Raw genomic sequence first — 26,563 nt, 5'->3', positions numbered from 1 at the left:
ATGGGTTTCAGTTTGTGCCTTGAATTACATACTATGGTTACGTGGCTACGTTTCTTAATTCAGCTCCTCAGTCAGCAGGAAATATCATTCCTAGCAGGTAAATAATGGTTTACAGTCAGACCAGGGCTCTGGTTATTGCTTGTTTTGCATTCCTAGTCAACTAGTTGAGACAGCCCAGCAGGGAGGAGTATTCCAAAGACATCTATCTCTGTGTAACAACACGAAACTACACCAAATAGGATCCCAGGGGTACTCAGACTGCATCAGGGACCAAGGGATATAAGAAGCTACCACAGGTGAATTCTATTCATCAAAACCCCTGTTTCAAGAGGAGGAAAACATAAAGCAATTCTCACTATAATTCATTATCATCTGGAAAAGGTAAACAGACCTTTAAAGATGGCTTGTCTAAAGGGCTGGATCCCAGCTCCAGAAGCTGTGACTCATCCTGGCAGAGAACTTAGGAAGGCTGCTAGCAAACTGGAAGGCTGAAGCTACCTTAAAGCCAAACCAGAATGGGAATTAGCTATTAAACATGTTATTGTTTCATTTCTTTGAATCTCTCCAAGCCTCTTAAGCTTTAGTTTTCAATGTACTCTTTTTCCTCCATTTGTTTAATGTGGAAAGTTATTCCAGCACAGCTGACAAACCTCAGGCATCCTACTGGCAAAGGAACAGCAAATCCATCATGGTATGTTGGCTTTTGCTCAAGTAGTGCCCCTCTGAACTTAAGCCGAGATCTGACAGCACTACTCCCACAAGAGTGTCCCATCCTCACAAGTTGAGACAATGGTTAGAAGAAGACATCTCTCGCCAGAAGGTGCTGACCAGCACTTCTAACAGGCAGCAGCAGTGGAGAGACACAGTGATTCCGTTAAAAATATGACACAATTTGCTCATGGAATGTTTTCCTAGCTATACTTTCTGAAGAGTGTAGTATTTATGGCATATTGAAGACAGAGGTAGCTAACTTCATCATCTTCAGTATGTAGACCTCAGTTTGAGAGGGATTTGAGTAACACCACCAGACTGAACTTCATTCATATAGTCTCAAATAAAAAAAATCCTCATAGCACAGGATCCTAAAACTTGGAAGCTGATTCTGCTGATGCTTGCACAGGTCAGGCCAAAGAGGTACATCTCAGCAGCAGCTCCTGCCTTTTTGCCTTCAAACAGGTACTCACCTGAGCTGCAGGGAGCAGTGTGATCGCTGTGGCCAGATGAGATAATTGGCACTTGCTGCTGTGTGCAGCAGCACTGCCAGGTCTCCACCTGCTCCGTAAGCCATGCCAACACCTCAACCCGTCCTGCTGGCTTGAGATGCCGCAGCAGCACCCAGGCAAGGGAGCGGCAGGAAACAGTGGATCATTAGGGTGGAATTTAATTTAGGTGGACAAAGGAATGCAGTAGAGGTCTTAGTTAGTGGGTGTGAGGAAGGTAAGGATGGAGAGCCGGAGTCTCCTTTGAAAGAGTGGAGGGATAAAGATGTACAATGAAGACAAAGAGAAAAGGATTCCACATCCTTCCACTTCATAGCAGGCCATGCACTGCTCTCAGCTGCAGACACTGGCATCACATCACCACCCTACATAAGCCAGCAAGCACAATTCAATTCCTCAAAACTCCTCAACACACACAGGCTGAACTGATTCTAAAATAGGTTCCCATCTCCTAAAAAGTCACCTACCAAGACACCTAAAGGAATTCCTTCTTCCACATTGGAAAACCTAGGAAAAAGGGGTAAAATACAAGAGGATGAAGATGTAGAGTATCAGGAAAATGGAAAAGACCTTAGGATACAGGAAAAAAAAATTAAGAGCAATTTAAAGAGTAGTTTCAGAAAATCCTGTGTAGTAAAACAGACAAAAACAACTATGTTTTTCTTCTTTCAGGACAGAAACTTATAATTTGTTCAATGTTGTAATGCAAATATTTGCAGCTATGTGTAAAGTTACACAGAGCTGCAAGTTCCCTGTATTAGACTATCCATTTCCCTGATGAGCAAATTACACTGGGGGAAAACAGACCAATGTTTATCATAAAATGCTTTTGAGTTTAGCTGTTATTAATAGAATTGAGTAGCTTTTATTAGTAGCCAATGACTGCTCACATAGTGCATTCAGTTCTCCCCCTCCCACAACCCCTTGTGTCATCCTGCTACAGCTACAGTTGGGAAGTGAAACCCAGGTGAGGGGGCTTGACTAGTGGGCCACTGGCCTCCAGAGGGTCCCTCAGGGGTCCCTTCCCTTGCTTCACCAGCTGTGTACACAGCTCTGTACCCTACATTTGCCACTTTTTCAGATGCTGCTGGGTTACGTATTCTGATTGATACTAATGAGTGCTAGTGGAGGCCTCGGGCAGCTTTGGCAAACTTTTATGGTTCAGAGTTTATGGAATCTTGGGGTGTCCAGTGGATTCAGCTGGACTCCTGCTCTCCAGCACTTACCTGGTCTCAGGACGCTTTCACTTGCTCCCTCTCAGCACATACTTTTCCTCCCTGTGCACAACAGCTATTGCTGCATCCACAATGCTGAACCTACTGATACAAACTCACACAGAGGGGGGTTCTATAATAATAGCTCTTGAAACGCTGTAAAGCATTACATTTAATTTGAATGAATATTGACGAAAAACAAACCCCAAATCAAAACAAAACCAATCCAAACAAAACAAGAATTGGGCAAGAGGGATATGAGAATGCAAGTAGAAAGCAAAGCAACTAAATGGAAGAAGAAAGTACAGGAGAGAATCTGTAATAAACAAGGAACAACAGTGTCTAGAAGCACATCCTACAATCGTAATATAAAAAGTCGTACCCATAGTTGTTAGTTTGAAGGACCAAGGAGGAAAAGTTAGGACAGAATGTAATTAAAGTCATTTAAATCAAATGCCTTCTAGTTCAAAACTTTGTCTCCAGAAACTGTGTTTCCCCTGTGGGCACTGAGCCCTGTCTTCTGCTACTGTCTCTCTGTGTACTGGATGCTTTCTTCCATACTGCACAGATCTGTTTTCCTCCCCCTGCCAAAGACTGGAAATGCGATGTTGCATGAAAGCAATTTGCAATATAGGCTGACAGTCACTGATTATTGCCTCAAATATCCTCAGCAGTTACAGAAAAAAAACTTCAAAACCAACTTATTTTTAGCAACTGAAAGAATTTAAGCAACCCCATGTGGCTGCTATCCAGCCATTTACTGAGTGGAGAATAGCTTGACAAATTACAGAAATGGACAAACTCAGAGTGTAAATCAGAAAACCATGTATATCACTATTTACATATGCTTTCCTGTTGAAAATATGAACAAAACCATTAATTTTAAGGCTTCCAGTGTCAAAGGAAAGAACGACTGTTTTTATGAGCTGTGCATGAATCACAAAAACCAAAATAAAAATCCCCATCAACTTCACAATTTGGCAGATTTCTCAACTTGCTGGTAACTAACAGCCCAGCCCTATGCTGTCTCACTGCTCCTGAGTAATTCCTCTGTGTCCACTCAGGACTCGGCTCTGTGGCACTACAGGGAAGGCACAAAAGCAAAGACTCAAAGCAAAGAAGTCATGAAACAGAGCTGAGTTTAATACTGTCTCCAGCTCCAAAACTACAAGAAACCTAGTCTGACCCAGAGTGCTTCACAAGGAAGGCAGTCCCAGAAGACGTGAGATGCTGGTACTGAGCACTTCCCACCTCTTCTCCTCTTCCTATTTCAAACATGGATTTGTCCCAGCGGTTCTGCTTCTCTCCAGTGCTCTGATTTCAAGTCATCTACTGGCATTAAAAAGGTCCTAGAGATTTCTTATAAGACTCTGTTCTCTCCCTCTCATTTACAAAGCAAATAAACTTTTTTTGGTCATTTACATATAAAGTAAATCCAAGCATGTCCTACTTAGCAACTTTGTAGGAAAGAAGATGCATCTTTTCTCAGGAAGACTTCTACTCTGTTTGGGAAGCCTTTAGATTTTTCTCCCTATAGAGCAGTAAACCAATTTGTGTCATTTCTGCTGTCCTCTCCTGTCCCCTCTCAACTTCTTGTAAAGGGGAATTTCTATGACACTGCTGGGTTCAAAGCTCCAGCCAACTGCAGTGTGACACCTACATTTTTGCAGCAGCCTACCTGTCCTCCTCCTATTAATAAATACCTTCACTCCCTTCCTGCCCAGTAACTCTGAGATGCAGTAATTATCTTCCAACCTGGAAAGGGTAACAGAGCTCAGTTTGTGTGATTTTACTTAGGTAGTGTGACAGATTTGGCAACCCCTTTTTTTTTTTGCATGACAAGCAATGCCAAACCAGTTTATCAAGCAGTAGGTGGCAGACCTAATAGGGTGACCAGATGAGACTGCATATTTATCGTTCTTTGTATTTAGCAGCAGGCTGCCACATCTCACTCATCTCCAAAAAAAAGTTTTTCTTTGCTCCATTTAGAGAAAAAAATCTTGCTTCAATTATTCGAGGCATCCTTTTCTTTAAAATTTAGTTCAGAGTCACTGATGTCTGCATCTCAATTTCTATCACACAACTAAAAGTCTGTCCCACTTGGCACTGTCAGTGCCTGTGTCTGTTGACTTCTACATCCAACACACCAATTTTATTTGGTGCATGTCTGAAGATTGCACATTGGATTGCAGGTTGCTACACTTCTCTGCATGTACTCATCTATTATATTTTGGGCTTTTTTTCTGGTAGGCACTATATCATCTTACAGAAAGCACTTGGTTTAAAAATAACTAGAGTTGATCAGGTTTCTGCTTAGTTTCATGCACTAGAATCATTTAACACATTTCTTTTAAATACTTCCTTATAAACAAAGTTATGCTGTGATCATGCATGTTTTATAGTGAGGCAAGAAAAGCCAGCACTGACTAAGGTTTCCCATTATGAAGAATTTGGCAATAATATTGCCTTAAGGCATACCAGCCCTTACTGTTTGCTCCTTATTTATTTCTCTGGGCTGCCCTGCAGTTTTTCTAGAACTCTGAATCCCATCCACTCTGAAGCAGAAGCAAATAGGGATCTAATTCCAAGCTCACCCCCTTTTTTTTTCTTTTTCAGATTTAGAAAAGTAAATCTGGGACAGCTGCTGGTTTTTACAGTACACAGCAAGGCCCCATCAACACTTGGGTTGTCACAACTGGGAGGACAGGATCTCTCACTGGCTGGTATTGCTGGCCAGAAACAGACATAGGGAACAACTCCACTGAGTGGGATGGAATATCAAGCTTTAAAAGCAGACACAGAGTCCTCAGATATGGTCTGAAGACTAGAGGATACACAGACCTAAGGCAGAACACACATCAACTTTCCCCTGTTCAATATGGAAGGAGAAAGAGACACATGGAAGACAGCTAGCAGCAACTGCTCTGGTCCAGGTCAACTCACCAGCAGTCTCCAGATGTATCCTCTCCTATACTCAGTTTTAGGCTTCATTTTGTAGCTGAATCTTATAGACTAATCATCATCTTAGAATTAAAAAGAAGGTTCAAGGGAAAGGCATTAAAATACACGTGCAAAAGTAAAAAAACCAAAAAACCAACCAAAAAAACCCCTTTGTATTCTGACCTGAGCTATTTTCTGAAGTTCTTTTAAAACAGCAAATCCTGAAGTTAACATGAGGAGTTCTGATGGCATAATAATATGCTGAATTACCCAAGCTGACATTCTTTGAAAATAAGCCTGCTGAACAAGCACAGTAGAAAGTGCCCAAAGATAACTTCCATAGAGGTGTTATGCAGTGTCTGGGGAATTCTCAAAATTGCTTCAGGGATATAAAATGTACCAGCTTCAGGAAAACATTTAGAAGAGCAAGTTGGTTTACAAGACAGATATTTTAACTCAAAAAGTAACTTAAATGAAAGTGGCACTCTTCACTGTAAGCCTTACACCTCCAGACATGCCTGAGAAAAATGCAGGTAGCTCAGTTCAGGTGCCTGAGCTTAAATGGGCTGAATCCCGCACTATCGTGAGATTAGTTTTTCAGATCTGTCTTTACAGTGAGTGAATAAAATTTAGCACATCAGAGAACATTCAGCAAAAATCATTTAGATGGCTAGACAGAGTGGGATAAATGCTCCTATCAACTCTCTGTTTTAACCTGGTGCTTTACTATAAGCACTTTACCTACAAATTGCCTAGACTTACAAACTGGTGGTCTTTGCTAAGTCACAGAATTCAGTAACTTCCTTTAAAAAGTAAAAAAGTTCTCCAAAACAGTGCAAGATTCACTACCTATGCCTATTTCAGACCAGGAAAGAGGCGAGGACAGGTCTGGAAAGCAAGTATGCAAGTTCTTGCCCCAGGGAAGGAATGAACTTGCTGAGTACCAGCTAGCTGGAGACAAACTTCAGAGGAAAAAAAAAATACCTGGGGGTCTCAGCGGACAACAAGTTGAAAAAAAACTCAGCAGAATGTTCTTGCAAAAAAGGAGGGGAACTCTACACCGGGCTCTAGGCTTGCAGATCCAGGGCAGCAATTACTGCATTCAGGGCTTGCAAAAGCACAGTACTTGTGTACTGGGGAGCCACAAACCAGTGAGAGACATGCTGGAGCCCAGTCTACCATACCAAGATAGGTAAGGAGATGGAGTGTACGATGCAGGAGAGGCTGAGAGAGTTGGGTTTGCTCAGTCTGAAGATGAGAAGGTTTAAGGTGTGTGTGGGATGTATGACTGCAGCTCTCAGCTACTTATGGGGAGGGTGTAGAGAAGAAGGAGCCAGGATCTTCTCACAGGCACACGGACATAGCAAGAGGCAACAGACAAGTTTCAACAGGGAATATCCTGATTGCATGTTAGGAAAAGTGTTTTCATCATGAGAGTGGTTGAACACTGGGTCTAGTGAGGCTGGAAAATCTGAATGTTTGAGATACTCAGAACTCGAAAAGTTCCTGAGCAACTTGACCTGTTCAGGATAGCTTTGAACAGGAATGGACAAGATTATCTCTTTCAACCAGTATCATCCAGTGATTCCATGTAGAAGTAGCATCACTGCAGGCTACTTGTTGCTTGCCTGCCTTACCCAGGAAAGAGAGCCCTAGTTAGGGTCTGAACTGCCATCTCAGCCCTTTTAACAGTTCTGGCATCCTTCTCTGCTGTAAATTGCTGAACAGAAAAAGGGAACTAACTCAAAGATGTAAAGATAGATTCCGGTATCTGTGGCAATAGTTAAAGCAGTTCAAGTCTTGGAACTTGGTTTTTATTTCGGTCCTTAGAAATCTAAACATATATATTATATAAATAAATTTATAATAAATAATATTTAATACAGAAATCTAAATTCAAAAGTTTTTCTCTTTACAGCACTGGTGAAGCAGGTAAGAGTTCTTGGACTCCTGTCTTGTGTGAGCAGAATGAATTACCTGCAGTCAACTGTGTATGTGCAAACCTATGAAGGCTTTAAGGCTATAATTTGTAGAAATGTACTGTGAACTTCTGATTAGATAAGGTGCTCATGTGATGGCTGATGGGACATTGAAGGGTGTAACATCACCTCATTTGACCTGCATAGATCATCACAGGTACTCCCAAAAACCAAAGAAGTCTCTCCTTTTCATCTAATCAATCCCAACCATCCGGTTTTCCTAGGTGGAATGCAAGAGTCACTTTTCCATAGATCCACAGTGTGACAATCATCCCTGGGTTCCCATCTCTGCTGAAAGGACCATGTTAATCTTTTACACTACTTAATCAGTGGAGAAAGGTGAGCGGGGGGGTCGCAGTGATATAGTCACAACCTGGTGATCATGAAACTCTGCAGGAGCATGTTTTAAGCCTTCTCCAAGCTCCTGAGGGGCAGATCCCCTTTAGTATCCCATGTTTTGAGTCAGTCCTTCAGCCCTCCTTGTCTACAAGGTGGAGGAACAGCCCACCAATACTTCACACTCTTCCACACATATTTTGACTAAAAGCAAGTGGCGAATCTGGGGATTTGATAGGATTGGATCTCTTGGGGGAGCAGGCAGAGAAATACAACTTGGTATTTATTCATGTTTCAAAGCAGTGAGTTCCAATTTTCTTACCCTACCCAGGTGCAGTACCTTTTATCACTAAGAGAAGCAGAACTTCACTGACAAACCTAACAGCTACTTATATTCTCAGTTACAACCAGAAACCTGCACTTGCAAAAGGTCTGTCAGAAACTGGGGGCCTCCCACCTGCAAAATGGGAAAACTAAAATACACTGAAGCTTGAGGACATTTGCATGGTGGTCATGATCCCACACAAGTAATTAGAGCTAAAACTGAAAACCTGTATATTTTACAGAGAGCACAGAACCAACCCAGCTTTTTTGGGATCTTGAGTGTATGTAGAGCTGGAAGTTTCCCCATTGAGGGAAACTAAAAAAAGCCATGCAGGAGTTCTTCAGGGCAGGACTGTATATCAAAACTGCATAAAGACCTTTTACTCCTTCAGTTACAATAGCATTGCTACCTGATCACAGCTTGTGAACTTCAAGAAAAAATATTCCAGTTTGTGAGGTAAGAGTGACAGCTTGTTGCCTTATTTAAGTACTCCATGATACTACACAATAAAGCAAGTCATATGGGAGGGGGTTCAAAAGATGAGTTGCTAAGCCTCAGCCCCTCAAGTTAATGTTGCTTTGTTCTGAAAGGATAGCCTGCATTTGAATTCTACTATATCAGAAATTTTTGGGCTGCATTATTGAGCTGCAATATATCCTCCAAGAAGCTGCAGTACAAAGCTCACATGAATTACCATTTCTTTATGTTGTTCTGCAGACAAGCGCCACAGAACACAGTGGACCAGCCCACTAACATGAACACATGTGCATCACTTACTCATAAGAAGAAAACCTAATTTAGAAGTTTTCAAGTTATTTTACAGTATCAGGTTGAATTTAAACTTCCACAACATTCTGCTGTGCAAAGCTTTTCCTTCAAGCACACTGTGTAAGCACTGATTTGGAAGAGCACTAAACTAATTTCAATAGTATACACAATTTAAGTGTAGACACTTCTCTCACTGCCTTTCCCAGACACTTATGCTTTTTGTTTGCTGGCCAAACCAATCAAGAAAAGTCATCACTTAACTGAAAAAACAGCTACTTTGGATTGACTTGTCATTTACATGCACAATATTTCCCTTATAGACTTATACAAGAGCCATTTTTTCACATTTAGAACACAAAGCCTTTTAGCAGTTTTGGTGTTTGGGAGGGTTTGGTTTTGTTTGTATCCTTCTCTCATAAACCTGTCAGTACAGCAGACTCTGTGCAGAATAACAAGTCTTACTGTTTTTACTCCAGCACATGCAATCTGCCCTCGAGAACCCAGCCCCTGTTAATGTTGTAGATAAGCTCTCTTCAAACTGTGCCTCTTGCTGTAGCAGCAGCCTCCCAGTAGCTGTTTTTCTTTGGAATGACCAGAGTGTTCTTCAGATGAGCCTGAAAGAACAATTGGCACATCTCCTGTCTTGCATAAACTCACACTCTTTGCATCAAAGGCTCCTGAGATGGCAACTATCAGATATTTTCAGGCATGACTGCTTTAGTAAACAGTGCTAGATATAAAACACATGTACAAAGCATTTTGGGGCTCTAAATAAAACTTGTGAAAACACAATCCTTATTTCCCGGGCATGAACTCATTTAACAAAGCCCTTGTGTTTTCATCAAGATTAGTCAGCTATTGGAAGTCCCCATAACAAGATATTACTGAACTGAACATGCCCAAGGTGAATCAAGGTAGTAACTTGTGGAACAAATGAGCAGTTGAATAGCGCCTGCAGCTGAAGCATCCACCATCAGCTGAAAGCAGGTCTGTCTCTCCCAAGCCACTGAGCAGTTTTACGTATGCTGGTGGTATAAGTCCAATTTTTCTCCCTTTTTGGTAGTCAGATTACTTATTAACTCACATAGCAAAAATCCGAGATTCAACCTACGCTTTCCCATAAGATTGATGTCCCTTCAGGGCCCATCTCAGAGTCTGCTGCACTCTGCTGCTACTCTCTTACACCCTTCCATTCCTGGTCAAAACACGCCACACCTTCCACATGAGTCAACACAGCAGGGCAGCATCTCCTGCAGCAAGCAGGGAGGGAGGCAAGAGGAGAGACTGGCTGTGTAAACACAGTCCATCCTTCAGTAGTGGACAGGATGCTCAGAGAAATGCAGCCTTGGTCAAAAATATTACCAGGACAATGGAACAAGCTGCACTTGATCTTGAATTCACTGGAATTCAGGTGATTCAAGTGACCAGAAGGCAAGGTCACTTCTGGTGAAATACGCACAGGGATAAATTCCAAATCCCCCAGATAGTTAGTTAGCATATGCAAGACATCTGGAAGTCTTTACAACAGTCTCAAATGACACTGTTTGGCACCTTATCAAACTAAATGCCTTTTGCCTGTCGAGAGCACAAGCACATCATTTTACTTCAGCGTTGTTCTGTTTTCCCTCGGCGTGACGTGTTGGTTGTGAGAAACTGCTGTATCCAAGACAAGATGTCAGGGTTCAGCTTTCCTACTCCTTTCTGATGACAAATTGATATTGAAGTTTAATTTCCAGAATATGAAAATTATCAAGATAACATATTTTGACATACAAGACATGTAAAGAAAAATATAACTGAGCCTGTCCCAGCTTTAACCAGGTGACCTGAAGCTACTCTGGGAAGAGCAGTATTTTTAATCCCAGGAACAATCCTGCTTTCCTTATTCAGCAGAGATGCTTAGAATCTTCCTTGTTTGAAGTGCTGTGTTCTTTCCCTTACTCTTCCATGCAGGAAAACAGGATGTTCAAGCCAATGTAACAGTTCTCTGACACTAAGAACTCACTAAGTCCAGGAACACAAGTTACTGCTTCTTTTATAGTCATTTTTTTAAACTGGAATAAGGCCACTGTTTTGTCAGTCCCCGTCCCAGAAGAAATAGCCCTGTCTGTACTTGATATCAACAGAAAGGCATCCTGTAGCATGACAAGAGAATCCAACTCAAAGAGTTCTTGTGTTTATACACACATACACAGAGCTATTTATTTGACTGCTGTGAGTGCGCTCCATGGGGTGAGCTGGGAGTGAAACCCCTCCATGTTCGATGTGATGCACAAGTGGACACTGGGAGATGCCTGAGCAAAGTACTGGGCTCATGCCAGGGACTTGAACCAAAAGGCAAGCCCAACAAGTGGAAATAAACTGGAGACAGCACAAAATTTCTTCAGCTTCAGAAGTCACAAAATTAGACAACTAGAAAAGATAGGAGGGAAGGACCCTACTGCACAGGATACATAGGGCATGGAAGGTATATATTATTAAATAGCTTTAATATCACCCATCAGATTTCTCTCCTGTCGGTAAGTGCTTTTTCTTGTCACATTTATTTTTATGTTCTAATAAAATCAGTTTTGTGGGCTGCAAGCCCCTAACACCTCACTTATGCTTATATGAAAGTGTGTAGTTCCCCCATGAAGCTCAGGTCCTGCTGCAGCACCCTGCAAGCACACAGGCCGATACCCAGCTCCCACTGATTACTTCTGAGTGGGCTCTCCAGCACTTTCCAGGACCAGCCCATATGCTTAGGGCTATGAGTAAAGCAGAAATGCCTTTCAGTTTTACCTCAGACATAATTCTGAACAAATCTTTACTTGCAATTTTGAATTTTAAACAGGTCATCAGGAAAAGCAACACATATAAACACTGCACTGTACAGCAGGATATATGCAGGAAACTGAGAGGCCACCAATCTTAGTGGATTTAAATGGGTACAGTTAGGCTCCTGCAGAACAGACACATTTTATTTGTGATTTATTATGTATCACTGAAACCAATAAAACCTGAAATAAGACCTTCACCGTCACAGATCAGAAGGCAGCACTTCAATTTCTTGCAGTAGCACACAGTGAATGCTGGAACAAAGCACCATCAATCCCTCTGTGCCACATTGTTTTAATGGACAGAACTGTACCAGTAGCTACACGCTCCTTTCAAAGGGACACCAGAGATATCTCTGCCATCCATCAGACAAGTGTTTCTTGTTGGTCTGTTCCACAGCTACATAATAAGTTCCCTGTCATCTGACAAGCCCAGGATAGGATTTCTCTGTCTGGTTTTCTACCATGATCACATGTTGCCTGTAGTCCCTGTATCCCAATGAAAGATTTTTGCTGCAGCAGAGACAATGCATCACCCTAAAGTCATAGACAGGATGCTAAGCACATCCTTTACCTGATGTGGCCTTCAAGTGTTTTACAACACACCTCAGAAACGTTGTTTCAGGCCAAGTGACATCTGACTGGGAGTTATATTTCTTTCTCTGTTTATTATTTAGATCTCACTTATCTAAGGAGAGTTTTCATTGTATACCACATCCTTTGCAACTCCCCTTCCAGCTTGCACAAAGGAGTTAATTTCAGTCTTCTTCTTTGTGTTGGAAATTGTTGTCTATATGCATGACTGTCAGGTGGAAAAAAACTGAAAAATTGCAAGTCTACAAGATTTACTGTTTAAAGTCAGCTACTTGGTTTGACTGCAACTAAACTAGGGCAACAAAAGCCAGCTGTCTCTGTCCTCTGACAGCACTGCCCTGAGAAAAAATACGTTATTTAAGGTCATCAAATAATGTTAAAGAAACTGCAGTTATTTTAAGATCTGTAGAGCATTCTGATTTAAGGATCCCACAATCTAAATAAATGACAGTTGAACAGAGGAGTCCATAAAGCAGTAAGGCATCCAGCTGAGCAGGGTCAGCTTGGGTCTTCTCAGCAGCACAGGTAAAACAGACTTTGGTTGTGACCTAAGAATGTAGAGAAAAATGCATTTCTATTTTCATCCAGAAGTCAGAAAACTCCCTTTCTTGGTGGTAGTGGAAGAGATGACTGTGCAGGGCCAGCAAGGTTTAAAGGCTGGGCCCAGATTCAGAAGCTGCTGTTGTGAGAGGGCCTCTCCCCTTCCACTCTGCCCTCCCCATTCTCCTGGGCCCCCATGTTGTCCCTTCAGACCCTCTCAAGCCGTCCACACCAGACTCTTCTCCACAACCAGCCCTGCACTCATCCCAACAGAACCTGCAAGCCACCCCACATCCCACCTCCAGCTTGGCTCTGAACAGACTGGGGTTGCCATGCATGAGTTAAGGAGGGAGAATCCGGAGCCAGACTCAATTTTAGCATCCACTTACATATTCTAAATTTTCTGCTGAAATCTTCTGAGAGCAGAAGTTTTGAAATGTGAAGGGACTAACAGAATACCACGTCTAGGTAATGCCACTGTCAGTGTGAGTCTTCATACAGTGCCTCAAAGAAGTTACAAGGAAGTTACAAGAGATTGCCATCGGCCATCTGCCTCTTCATTACTCAGCGCACCACCAAGAAGTCTTCCTACATTTAGTACATAAGTGGCTCCAAAAATCAAATCAGAAAAGGAAGATGGCACCCAAAGGCTTCTAGTTTGGCTACTCAAAAGTAGCCTTTTGAAGACTTACCTAAATTTATCAAATAAAATAAGTAATCAGCCACAGGACAGTCAGTGTCACTTGAGTAATTTGTGTTGAATAGCAGGTGTATTGCATAAATATTGCTTTCCAAGTCATTTTAATCCCTGCTTGGGGGAGTGACCAAATTTACAAACATGTTAAGCTATGCAATGATGTCAAAAATTAAGTAACTCTGCATTACCCACTTGAAAAAGCTTCAACTCTCTCCCTGATTCAGAAAACCCAGCCAAAAGTATCCAAGAGTAGAGACACCCAAGACTATCTGCCAGTACTGACAGCATTGCCCTCCTCCTTCATCTCCTCAATCTACTGTACTAGAACAATAAGAGATATCAGCAAATATTTTTTAAGACTTTAATCAACACAAGGTACTTAAAATAAACACAATGCACTTAAGAATACCTATGGACAATCTAACTGCAGCATGTCAATCTCCCGGAAGCATGGCAGTGGATAAAGCCAAGGGCCTGCCCTTGCAGGAGATGCTATGCTGTCAAACAAGACTCTTCTCACCACAATCCAGCACAGCCACAATTTGCCACATATCAGTAAAAACATATGGTAGACAGCAGAAGTGACCACACTGCTCAAGTCAAGCATCCTACAAGTCTGACATTGACAGCAGAAGCTCCAAAGAAAAACCACAGCATTATCAAGGTGGAAAATGTGTCTATTCAAATGTAAGATGCATTTATTTTCTCATGTCTCTAATCACACAAAGTCAAAGTGCTCTGACAGCGTCTCCAACTTGCATCATGACATTTTGCCCAATAGGCTATCAGTCAGCTTTTGCCAATACACTACTTCACAGTTTTGCTTACAGCTTGAGAAAGAGAACCCATCAAGGGCACCAGTTTTGTGGAAAACATTACTTTGGTTATTTCTGTAGCCCATGGTAGTTATTCCAGAATAAGCTCAGACCACTCGTAGACTACTGACCCTCAAATATTCCCATGTTTTGGATACAATTAGTAACAAAAAATATTAGTGACTTCTACTCCTTCTATATTGAAGGATTGTAAAAGAAAACTTATTACTCTTCTCTGATCTAGTTATGTACAGATGAAGTAATTGGGGAAGAAAGTTAAGACACTTGTATCTGGTTGCTTATTAAGTTTTCAAAGAAATCCATCCACACTTCCTTCCATTTTCCCAGAAGCCTGGAAGGAGCTCCTAAAAAGTACTTTCAAGGTTCATTCCCTGCTCTCCAATTCCTCACAGTTCTGCTTTACCATCACACCAGCAATAAGCCCAGAGTTAGGTAACCAGTTTAATGAGATAGGTATTTTTTATGCTGACCAGTGTTCTTGCCACATCCATGCTACACCCCCTGCATTGTTGTGATCACTTTTTCATACACTACATTTAACTTCAGTTGAAGACTATGAAAGATTTCACTCAGACATCTTGTAAACTGATAGAGACCTGTCCTCAGAAATACTGTACCAACATGAACACCTGTGTTCAAGAGCAAACAAACTTTTATGGCACCTGATCTCATTGAGGGACATCCACAGTCACTCATGAGGCCTCTGCTGAACAGAGTAACTCATAAGCAATCCTGTGCATGTATATATAAGGAAACTGTGATACAGTAGAAAACAAAAATTATAGCAGGATTTTTGGGTGTATCAAAAAGTCATGACTAAGCCACAGCAATTGCACAATAAAGCATAGCATATCTTTTATTTGTATGCTTGAGAAGTTAATATTGGTATGACTGACAAACAGCAGCACAATTACAACAGCCACATTAACCTCAGTGTTGTGGGCAGGTGGTGCAAACTAGCCCTCAAAGTCATCAGTCTTGAAAGCATAATTACCCTATGACAACCAACAACCTCTCCAGGTTTGGGGATGCTTTTTTAAGGCTGTTTTTTCTCCATTTGAGTTAGAGATACAGGATTACAAAGCTATAAAGAACAAAACTTCAATCACACATGGCAGAGAAAACACAGGCCTTTGAAATGACAGTAATACTCCATTCTCTGACAGAGAAATATTAGGTGTAAAAAAGGAATTAAAGTAGTAAAGCAGACTCCATGACTTACCTTACCTTGCTGTCTCAAAGGTTCATTTAGAGGAGTATCCCCAGTACGGGAACCTTTAAGAAGCCTTGACATGGTAGGATTGGTATTATGTTTTAAGGTAAAAACCAGTTAAATGAAACTGCCTGTTGTCATAGACTGGTAGAAAAGAGCTTCCCTTAGACAACTTCCCTTTATAAACCTCACCATGGGTGTGGCTAAATAACTAGCTCCACCTTTCATCCTATTTAGAAACCCTACCAAAAAAAAAAAAAAACCCAAAAAAACCCCACCACTTCTCTGAAGCTATATAATTATTTTATCAACTTATCATGTGCTGGTTTGGGTTTGTTTTTCTTTTTTAAAGTAGATAACTAGTTGACAGTTTCACAAGCTGATAGGGAAAATGTAGACAAAATTAAATTTGTGTCCCATATTTGCAGTTCCTGCAACATCTTGGTGTTTGGTCTGCAAACATCTGGTGGGTGAACTTGCTCAGTTGTTTGCTTTTTAAAAGCAGTGTTGTAACAACCTCAGGGAAGTCTACCAGCTTGGAGTGTTTATTGGTACTAGAGATGCATTATATTGAAAAGCAGCATATCTCTGAACTTGCAACAATTTCCAGTTGCATCACCTCAAGACAAGCCTCCACCACCAGTGAAGGCTCTTGTTTTCATCACTTCCAGAGTGAAGATGATGCAACACAAAAGCCCTTTGCATGACTCATTAAATCACACACACGCCTTCACTATGGAGGGGCCACCAATAACAATTAGAATCTGTTCTTTTGTCCTCTAAGTACTCTATATTTTAAAACCCCTCAACTTTCTTTTCTCTCAAGGCCTAACTCAAGAGGGTGGGCCAATGGATTAGGATGTTGCCACTAAGGCAATACTGCCTGCAGTTTTATATTGCCTTGGTGGGTAATACAAACACATCTAGGTGGCTGCACTCCTGTCTCTTAGTTTTTCGTATTATCCCAACTGTTCAAGCATACGAGTATGAGGAACCATAAACACAGGGCTTAAATTTGGGGTTTCTTTTTCACTGAATAGTTGAGGTTATCCTGGCACTCCTGAAGGAGGCTGGGTGTGAAATAAAGAGTTCTTGAGGTGTCTGGCAGGAGTTCAACTATGCTTCTATCATCTGGGTTTGCTTTCAAGGGAGCGATTAGGAAATTATGTTCTTGTTAACAAGATCTGTGCAAGTAATGACTATTATACCCAACATTTCCTGTATTTAAGCTGAAGTGATTGTTCCATCTTGATACAAAGAGCAGAGGTATTTTCTTGAGAATTTGTGACTTGGGCCAAATCTTAACTTTAAAGAGTACTACAAGAAGAAAGTTCATCCCTTTTCACAGTACCAGGCCATTTCTGTCTGATAATACTAACTGGTGCTTAAAAAATACATATCCATGTGGAACTTCTACTTCAATATTAGACACTCCCAGATGTCAGACGAAGGAAGAAAACCACCTTTATTGCAACAGGAAATGTTGCATAATAAACTACAGCATTCACTTTTCACTGCTTTTGTACTTCTGCAGGCAGGATAAAGCATCTTTGACTTTAAAATCCATATTTAAAGGACAGATACCTATGTCTCTTGCTGTGGCTGGAAGTCTGTAGTCACATGCTCTACTGTATGTGAATACAGAAACTCTGCAGCATTCTCCAAGGCTAATAAAACCATTTCAGTTCTTAGAGAAAGTCTGATGATTCTGAGGAAAAGATAAATTTTGAATGAGGTCACAAACATAGCATACAAGAGAAAACAAAGCAGTTCTATTGAAACTCAGAGTTGGGAGAAATTGAGACAAACTCATTTTCTTTCCAATCTGTGAGGTTCTCTAGCAAAGGTGCTCCCTCTGGGCCAGCTTCCTCTCTTTCCACTTCAGCAATGACTGACTAAACAGGTCAGCTCTGACATTCTTGGCTTCTCTTGAATTGATGTTCCCAGACAGAATGGGCAAACCCACAGGTGTGGGTGAAAGGAGGAATAACACAGGAGATGAGCAAGAGCAGAAATCAGGGTAGGAGTACCAGCATGTTGTGTTCAGTGCAGTTCACACTGTACAGATGCACCTCCTGGGCTAGGGCTTGGAACCATGCTCTGTTTAGAAATACAGTACTGGGAAGATACCAGAGATGATGCTTTGACTTCCAAAGGACTTGCTCCTTCAGCTGGTGGTACCTATATCCAAATAGTGAAACTTGAAATGGTGAAATGGAGTATAGTCTCATCTGTAGCAGCTAGCAAATAAAATCAATAGATAAAACACTCCGTGCCTGGGATTCATTCCTAATAATCACCACGCATGGAGAAAAGAAGTCTGAAGCCTTATTTTCTGACGATGACCAACAGCTCTTACAAAGACGATGGCACACCTGCACTGCCTGCCAGAGCTACTTTATTGTTGGCAATAAAATAATGGCAAACACAGCATTATGCAGCTGTAAGTGTAATCATACCTTCTGCCATTATAACCAGAGGAAATCGCTAAAACTTAGGTGACCAGACCATATTTTAGCAGCCAAAAGCAGGAGAGGTGAGTAGATGCCTGCAAGCAAGGGGCTGGTGGGTTGGTCTTTACTGAGGAGGCACTTCAGCAGTACCTGTACTGATAATGTCAGTACTGATAATGTCAGCTGCTGTTGCCAGCTGCTTCCATGCAAAGGCCAGCCTTAGAAACACATTTGCTTTCCTGAGCAAGAACAGTTACAAGAGCTCCTCTAAATCTGCCTGTACTTAGCAAGGAAGCAATGTTTTAAAGCACAGAATTAATCTGCCTGCTGACATTTCATGTTCAGGAGAAAACTTACGACTGACTTTCAGTCCTGATTTGTTTCATAGTCCCCTCCCTCTTCATGGTCCCCCTAAATCAAAAGTTCTTGTTTTGATAAAGCAGTGTGTTCAACCTCTGAGCACAGAGGCTGCTTCTCATTCCTCTTGGTCAGGCACAGCATTTTCTGGCTCTGCTGCACAGCTGGGCTAAGGCTAACCTGTGGTACCCCTTTCCTACTGAACCCATGGCCAGGCTGGGAAACAAGAGAGAGTTGTCAAAGAGCAACCAAGGCTCTACCTGGTAAAAGTTGGGGTTCAGGTGCACAGCAGCATGACTGGGGAGTCTCTGTGGCACAATCAGTCAGCGTGTTCGCTGTTACCCGAAAGGCTGGTGGTCCAAGACCACCCAGAGATGGGGGCTTGGAACTAGGTAACCTCTAATGGTGCTTTACACCCCAAACCATTCTGTGATGTCTTCTATGTTACTATGAAAAATGGGGGATCCTTTCAGGCAAAGGCCAGAGGAAGTTAAAAAGCAAACTGACAGAATAGAATTAGTGCCAATTTTGTGGTGAAGTCAGGATGCAGCTAGCTCAGGGGAAGAGACACATCACAGATAAAGAATGTGAAAAATCTCGTAAGATCATCTTGTAAGATGAGAAAGAAAGGGGCACTCCACAGGAGCAGCCTGAGAGCAGCAGTGCATGGATGCAGGGTTCTTTCCAGGCACAAAACCAACTACCCTGAAGTGGCTGGAGGCCCAGATCTTTTGTTTTCTTAACAAAGTTTTTTGTCATCATCTGGAATTATTTAATCGGCCCTTCAAAGGTCTTCCAAGAGACAGCCTACCTAGAGCTCCTGTTCAAAACTTCACCAAGCGCAGTTTTCCTAGGACATTCCCCAGATTGGTTTCAGCTGCACACCACAACCCCTTCTCCTACAGAAATGTATATTCCTAGAAAATTTCTGGGGCTTGCTAATGAAACAAAGATGTTCACAACCAATTGCCAATTGTACGTCTCTTGTACGTCTAAATTTCCTGCTTTCTTTTGATAATATTTCCCATTATTATGATTGGCATCAAAATTAATGAGGGAATTAAAGGGTTAATGGAGTTGAAAGGAGTAGCACTGACTATAAAAAGTTACTGCCATCAATAATGTCTGAAAACTTGAGCTGCAAGAAAAAGATGCAAAAACTAGCAGAAAAGAACTAAATTAACAGCTTTAAGTGTTAGTCTGTTTATGTTGCACACTTTATTTGTGTCAGGGGATTTAAATACCCAATTGTCTGGCAATCATTTAGATTTATAGCAGACCTGCAGACTAACCTGTTGAAGTGGAACAGAGCTGCATGAGTGGAATGTCCTACCCTGACTACTTACAACTCCAGGGAAACCCCAAAGCACACAATATTGGGGAGCATCAAATGCCAAGGAAACTATTTGCTCTGCTGGTGCAGTCTGGTAGCTGAAATTCAAGCAGTGATAAGTGATGAGACAGGAGCTCTCTGCTGCCTCTGTGATTAGCTTAATTACCAACAGAAGTCCCCTGTTCTCCTTGTGTATGGGTCTATTAATACTAACAATGTGCTCATGCCATCTGCCAGGGAGCCATTTCCAACTTTACAAAGCACAGCAGACAATACCTGCAGGTGCTTGGAAATGTGTTTATTTGGCCACTAAATCCACAAGACTTAAACGCTGCCAAACAATATTTGCATTTTCAGGTACTCCTGCAAGACAGTGTCTTCTGAACTAATATCAGACAGGAAGAATTCCAGACTCTGATGGAAATCAAGAGAGGTGTTCATCTATTGCTTCCATTTTGCTTCTTAGTCTGTGTTTTTGCATCTGGCTCACAAATATTCTTGGATTCAGAACTGTAAGGGATGCCACAATCCCAGAAGAGACGAGTCATGAGATCCAAGGTTAGTTTCAAGTGCCATATTGCAAAGAAGCTTCAAGAATGAGTGTTTCTACTCAGTCTGAATATAGCAAAGCCAAACAAAACACATTGTTTTCCTTTGATAAAACGTGACACTTTGCTTGCAGTGTCATTCAAACTCTCTGAAGAGATTGTTACTAGTCTATATTCAACCCAGTATTAATTGAGGCATAAAATGGTTATCAGATCAAAGCCTATTTTAATAAAACTCTACTGTAAGCCATTTCACATTACAGGTTGTACAAACTAACCATGCAGAGAGACGAGAGACAGATTTCCCCTGTGGACTGTAATGATTCTATCAAGATTTACTAGATTAAAACAATTTAGGTGTCTGAAGCTTATAGCTGATAGATCTCTATTGTTACATCCTTGTTACCTGTCAAATTCATGCAGGATTTTTATTTTCTGACAACCTGATATTTTTATGTGGTTTGGCATTGGTAATTAGACCAACCTGGAAGTTTTTCATTTATGTGTATGGTAGATTATCCAGTGTTAGGACCCTACTAATTTTATCATTTAAGGAAAAGAGTAGACTCAAATAAATGGTGTACTCAATATCTGAAATTGCCCTGCTGAAGAAATACTACTGGCTTCTTCCCAGAAGGGGGAAAAGTAACATGGTGAGCCATTCTCAAAAGAGATCAGGTTAAAGATTAAGCTCCTATTAAGAGAACCATTCCTAAACTTTAAATAGGACAAATTTGAAATCTGTGGCCCTTAAAGGCCCAGTGGTTGACTGTAAAACTCTTCAGCACAAGAGACAAAGAGTTTCTGGGACCGAGGAGGCATTCAGCCAGGATCACTGAGGCTCTCCCCACAAATTTTTTCATCTTCTCTATCACATCCTCCTCCTCTTCACTACCATTGGGCATCTTTTTGGAGCACTGTGAAGAAATGTCCCCTCTTTAGGGCAGCAGTTGCTGATCATTTTTCAGCATACTTGCTCCTCCTGAAGTCGTTCTCTTGCTAGAGGGGCTCTGTTAGCAGGATTGCTTTCCTTTGGTACTTTTAAAACACTTTTTGGTCATGGCCGTAATATAAATAGTGCAGGGTAGCCCTGCTGCTGGCTGCTGACACTGGGCACTGCTCCCAGAACAGGTCTGTGCCTTAATCCTGCCTGTCCTGCGACTGCGCGCCGGGGCTGGGCTCCAGCTCATCGGGGACAAACACAATGTGAAATTGTTCTGAGATCCAATTAAATAATAATATGATAAATGCTTTCCCTGACAGCTTTCCTAGAACATTCCTGTTTTTGGGATCCTTTCCCTGCAGTTCAGGTTTAGCATTCTCCTCTCCCTGCTCCTGAACCCTGCTGCCAGCACCCTTTCCTGTCATCTGACTTTCCCAAAGGCAGAAGACAAGTCACTGCTGCTTCCTTACAGTCAGTGAAGCGTCTTTTCAAACCCCTTGAAAGCAACACCTTGCCTGAGGCTCTTTCCCCACCTTTCCTGGAGGCAGACTAAACCCATTTCTCTTGCTGCCGTGAGAGCACCCATTGCTCTGCCAGAGTTCAGTCTTCAGGTTCACTGCTCCTGGAGACAGAGGTAGTGGACGCCGTCAGCAGGGAGGATACACAGGATCCTCATGGCAAAAGCCGTACAGGGAATTGCCCAAATCCCCTCACCTTTCCACCAGTGACAAATCAAGCCCCACTGAAACTGCAAGGATTTCACATTAGCAGTCGTAGCTTTGCTCAGAGGAGCTGGGCCAAAACAGACTTTTATGTACGCACACGTGTACCTGTACCTGCAGTAAAATAAATATTATACATAAAGGTGCTGGAAGGCTCAGGATCTCACTTAAACTTCACCCAACACCACCGTGTGTGCCATCATGACAGAGTTGTTTTTTGGGCCCCCCGTGACTCAGAGCAATGCTGTCAACATGCTCCCACTGGGGCTCTGAATCAGCTGTGCAGAGAGTTCTCCCGCCCGTGCTTCATGCCAACATCTGCCCAGCCCAACTCGCTCTGACACAACCACTTGCAGTTTTTAACATGATATAGTATCACTCTCCAGAGTTGCCTGAGGGAAAAATGCATTCCACTCACCTAATTGCATTAGTCTAATGTTTCTCCCTCTTTTGGAATTAAGCTATTTAAATAATAAAACTTGACTGTATTAAGGTTTCAATGTTGCAAGGCTTAAGGGAAAAAGGATCAGGATAAAAGCTATTCTAAGGTAAATTTGAATTATATGTTTCAGCCAAAGTTTTAGTAATTTTGAAAGCCCACAAATTTGTTTTTCAATTATTAAATGTCCCAGTTTGGGTAGGAGGGATTTCTTTTTCTTCTTAGTAGCTGGTACTGTGCTCTGGTTTTTGGATTTAGAATGAGAATAATGTTGATAACACACGGATGTTTTGGTTATTCCTAAGCAGTGTTTACCCTAAGCTAAGGACTTTTCAGTGTCTCTTGCTCTGCAACTGAGGAGCCGCACAAGAATCCAGGAGGGAGTACAGCAAGGACAGCATTTTAATATTAGTAGTTTGTTATTATTACTATATTTTGTTTCAAACCTTAAATTGCTCTTAACCAATAAGGTTTACTTTTCCTTTCCAATCCACTGCGGGGGCGAGGAGAGAGCTGCTGCATGGTACTTAATTGCCTGCTGAGGTTAAACCACAACAATAAATTATTGTGGTTATCCATTTGGGAGGGTGGGTGTGGTGTGGTGGAGAGGATATAATTTGTTTTTTAACTCCTCCAAATATTTCACTGGCATTTGAAAGAATTTTCAAAAATAATACAGAAAAATGCCAGATAGCCAGAAGAGACAATGATAAATAGTTGAGAATACTTGGACTATGTAAGAGCTGAAAGAAACCTGATTTGAGAGTTCTATCATAAGAGAGAGGCCTTAGATTAAGAGTATCAGACTAAAACTAATAGAGGCCATTACAAACAAAATCATAAGGCTGAAATAACTATCCCAGCCCAAGACTACCAGTCAGCATCATCAATGCACAGGTTATTTCCAATGCACTTCAGACAATGTCCCCCCAAGTGAGTGATGCCTGCTGCCCTTGTCGACAGGAAGCTTCTCCTGCCTGAGAAGCAGTAGTGGTGGCACACGAGACCCTTTTGCTTCTCAGAGGAAGGGGCATGCTACAGGAGGACTTAACCTTCAAGAATCACAGAATCACAAAATTACAGGATGGGTAAGGTTGGAAAACCACCACAGTGGGCCATCTGGTCCAACCTCCCTGCTCAAGCAGGGTCATCCTAAAGCACATGGCACAGGACTGCATCCAGTTCTTGAGTCAGTCTCTCCAGTGAGGGAGACTCCACACCCTGTCTGGATAATCTGTTCCATTGCATGGTCCCTGAACAATAAAGTTCTTTCTCATGTTCAGGTGGAACTTCCTGCATCTCAGTTTCTGCCCATGGCCTCTTGTCCTATCGCCTGGCACCACCGAGAAGAGCCCGGCTCCATCCTCTGACACCCTTCCTTCAGATACTGGCAGACATTGCTGAGGTCCCCTCTCAGTCATCTCTTTTCAAGGCTGAACAGGCCCAGCTCCCTCAGCCTTTCCTCATAAGAGAGATGCTCCAGCCCTTTGATCATCTTCATAGCCCTCTGCTGGACCAACTCCAGGAGCTCCAGGCACCTGAATAGGTACCTGGTTAAGTGGCCAAATGCCGAAAGTTTTAAACAAGCAGAAGACACCACCAAATGACCAAACCTGACCACCAGGCATTCTGATACAGCCTAACAGGACAATTGGCCAAGTTATACCATTGTCCCATGGCACACGCCACAAAGTGAGGTTATAGAAAACTATTTACATTTTCCTATCTTTGAAATATCTCCATAAGGCATCAGTGTCGCATACACACCAAGCCTGCAAGACATTAAGTGCCCCACCTGCTGCTCTCTCTGACCCCTTCCTCTCTTAATAAGCTGATCTTTTCTCCTTAGGAAACTGAAGTAGCTCATGGATTTTGTAGGCTAAGTTCGAGGCAGGCTGAAAGAAACCACACTTGCCTCCAGGAAAAGTCAAATTCAAAAGTCAATTGCTAATAATTTCTGAAGCCCTTGGTTGAATCTAAATAGATTATATAGCATCTCAGTCAACTTTCCCTGCTAGGGACAGCCTGAAACTTCACTATTGCAGCAGTGCCATAAATCTTGAGTGTTTTTTTAAAGATGGAGAGTTTCCTGTAACTCAAACAGGTCACCCACATGATAAGGCAGTAGGTGAGTTAAGGGGTCATAACCCTCCTGTCCCTCCACTTCAGGGATGATTTTCACTGCAAGGGCTTCACTAACAAGAAGCCATTCAATGTCAGCAGTGGTTGCTGACAACCCCTGTGTGAGACAAAGACAGTTTGTGCTCTTTGTATCTTCTCACTCATTGGGTAAAGGCCCACCCCGCACATAAAGACATAAACAAGGATTAAAGCAGGAGTCCCTGTACCTCAGAGAAAAGACACAGAGTGAGTCTGTGTACACCGAGGATTTGGAGAGCATTCAGCTCGTGACCTGGGCATCCTGACATGACAGTGTGTACAGTTGCTCATACAGCTGGTGAATAATAAATACCTCAACATGCCCTTGAGATGATACTTCTAAATACTTAGCTCTTCAAGGAAGCAGTGAGAACCCTAACTAGATTCACCCCACAACAGTGTTCCTGTACAAGCTTTTACACGGTTCATTTGACTTTTAAAAGAGATTGTCTTTTGAAGAACAAGTGCAACTTACCAAAATAACCTTTGAGCTGCATGAGGCTTTGTTTGAAATACTATTCTGCTATTCCACTTCTCAAATGTCATCTCAGTCTCAGTGTTTATCTTCTCTTAAAAGACAGCAAAATTGTCACAGTATTTCTTGTAAAAAGTTTTCGCCTTCTTTACAGCTTTAGATTTCTTGCTATGTTAAGTTATGAGCTATTATTATAATATTATTATATTATTAGCCTCTATTCATTTGCTACACAGTTTGGGGCCACAGATAAAAGGCAACTATCCCTTTGGGAAGCAATGACAAAAAGGACTGTAACTCACTCACCACAGAAAACACCAGAGGGTTGTTTGTTTGAATTATCAGAAGAAGCTGTTTAAAGTGAAAAACTGGTGGTAATTAGGGGGGGAGACTCATTTTTTTATTTTTGACACAACCTCACGTGTGGCACTACTGCATGGGAAGCTTGTAGCTTCAGGTAATGTTTGTATCTGCCCACAGTGCTGCATCCTTCCTCTCAGGAACTGTCACCCTTAGTCAGTGGATGCAGCATGCTGAATCATCAGGCTTTTAAGTGCTTTCCCTAGAATAGGATTTATTTATCACAAAGCTTTCCTACCATGCAGCACGCTGAAGGAAAGCTCCCTTTTCAAGCCTCTGTTACCAGAAGCTCTTTTGGATACTTGCAGCTCAGCAGGGACATGCAAACTAGTTATATATTGAAGGATTTTAAAATCATAAACACAGCGCACCACAGAGCCAGCCAACAACTCTTCTGCTTCCCAACTAGTCACAGCAACAAAACAAACACACAAACACGCTTCTCGGTCCTTCAGTCCGCTAAATACTAATTACTCTCTAGTGATGCAACTCAGCATAATACTCATGGGATTTTTCCAGCTTCACTGCCACAGGATAGCGGACTCGGTTCGAGTCAGGAGATTGTTTTAGCACCGTCACAGCGCTGAAATTTCACTTCCTTTTTTTTTTTTTTTTTTAAGCAGGGAATACTAAGCTCTTCTCTCCTTCCCCAAAGTACTTTCGGCCCCCCAGGCAATGGCTGAATCAGACAGCGCCGGCCATCACCGCCCTCCGCCCCGCGCTGCCCACGGGTGAAGGGATCGCGCCCGTCCCGTCCCCCGCGGGGCGAGGCGCTCGCCCGGAGCGCACAAAGCCGCGCCCGCCCCGCCAGAGCCCCCGGGCGCGGGGCACCTCCGGGCACCTCCCGGCCGCTCCCGGTGCCAGCGTGGCACAGCCCCGGCTCTCGCCTCACCTGCTCCGCTCCCCGCCGGCCGCCGCCGCCTCTTTTCCTTTCTCCCGCCCGCCCGCTGACAGCCCGGCTTTGTCCGCCCGCCCCTCTCCGCTCCGCCCCGCGCGGGAGGTGCCACGGGAGCCGCTCCGGGCACGGCACCGGAGCCGCGGGACAGTGCCCATCCCTGCCCTGCCAGCAGCATCGCGCCCGGGCGGCTTCCACGCGATGGGGATCGACTACACCAACCCGCGCCTGGATGCATTTACTATTATTATTATTATTATTATTATTATTATTATTATTATTACTACTTTGTTGTTGGTTTTATTTACTTATTATTTTTCTTTTCTTTTCTTTTCTTTTCTTTTCTTTTCTTTTCTTTTCTTTTCTTTTCTTTTCTTTTCTTTTCTTTTCTTTTCTTTTC

The 26,563-nt window shown here is 42.4% G+C and overlaps 1 protein-coding gene across 3 annotated transcripts in view; it reads right to left on the bottom strand.

The window, feature by feature from the left end:
* MAPRE2 (microtubule associated protein RP/EB family member 2) overlaps positions 1–26,200 on the bottom strand; it is a 98,740-nt gene extending 72,540 nt beyond the window's left edge. The window contains exon 1 of one of the 3 annotated variants that reach the window (XM_069004709.1): positions 26,161–26,200. Coding sequence is in view for 1 of the 3 variants with exons in the window: in XM_069004704.1 (XP_068860805.1) it covers positions 15,488–15,559 (72 nt within the window). In the remaining 2 variants the exon portion in view is untranslated. Of the gene's footprint in view, positions 1–15,487; positions 15,640–26,160 lie in introns of those variants that run through there. The other 2 variants (XM_069004704.1, XM_069004707.1) reach the window with 2 other exon arrangements.
* Positions 26,201–26,563: the final 363 nt, after the last annotated feature.

Source organism: Aphelocoma coerulescens, chromosome 2, assembly GCF_041296385.1.
Source record: "Aphelocoma coerulescens isolate FSJ_1873_10779 chromosome 2, UR_Acoe_1.0, whole genome shotgun sequence".
Taxonomy (NCBI): Eukaryota; Metazoa; Chordata; class Aves; order Passeriformes; family Corvidae; genus Aphelocoma; species Aphelocoma coerulescens.
The sequence above is the reverse complement of the archived record's forward strand: the minus strand, read 5'-3'. Positions and strand labels throughout refer to the sequence as shown.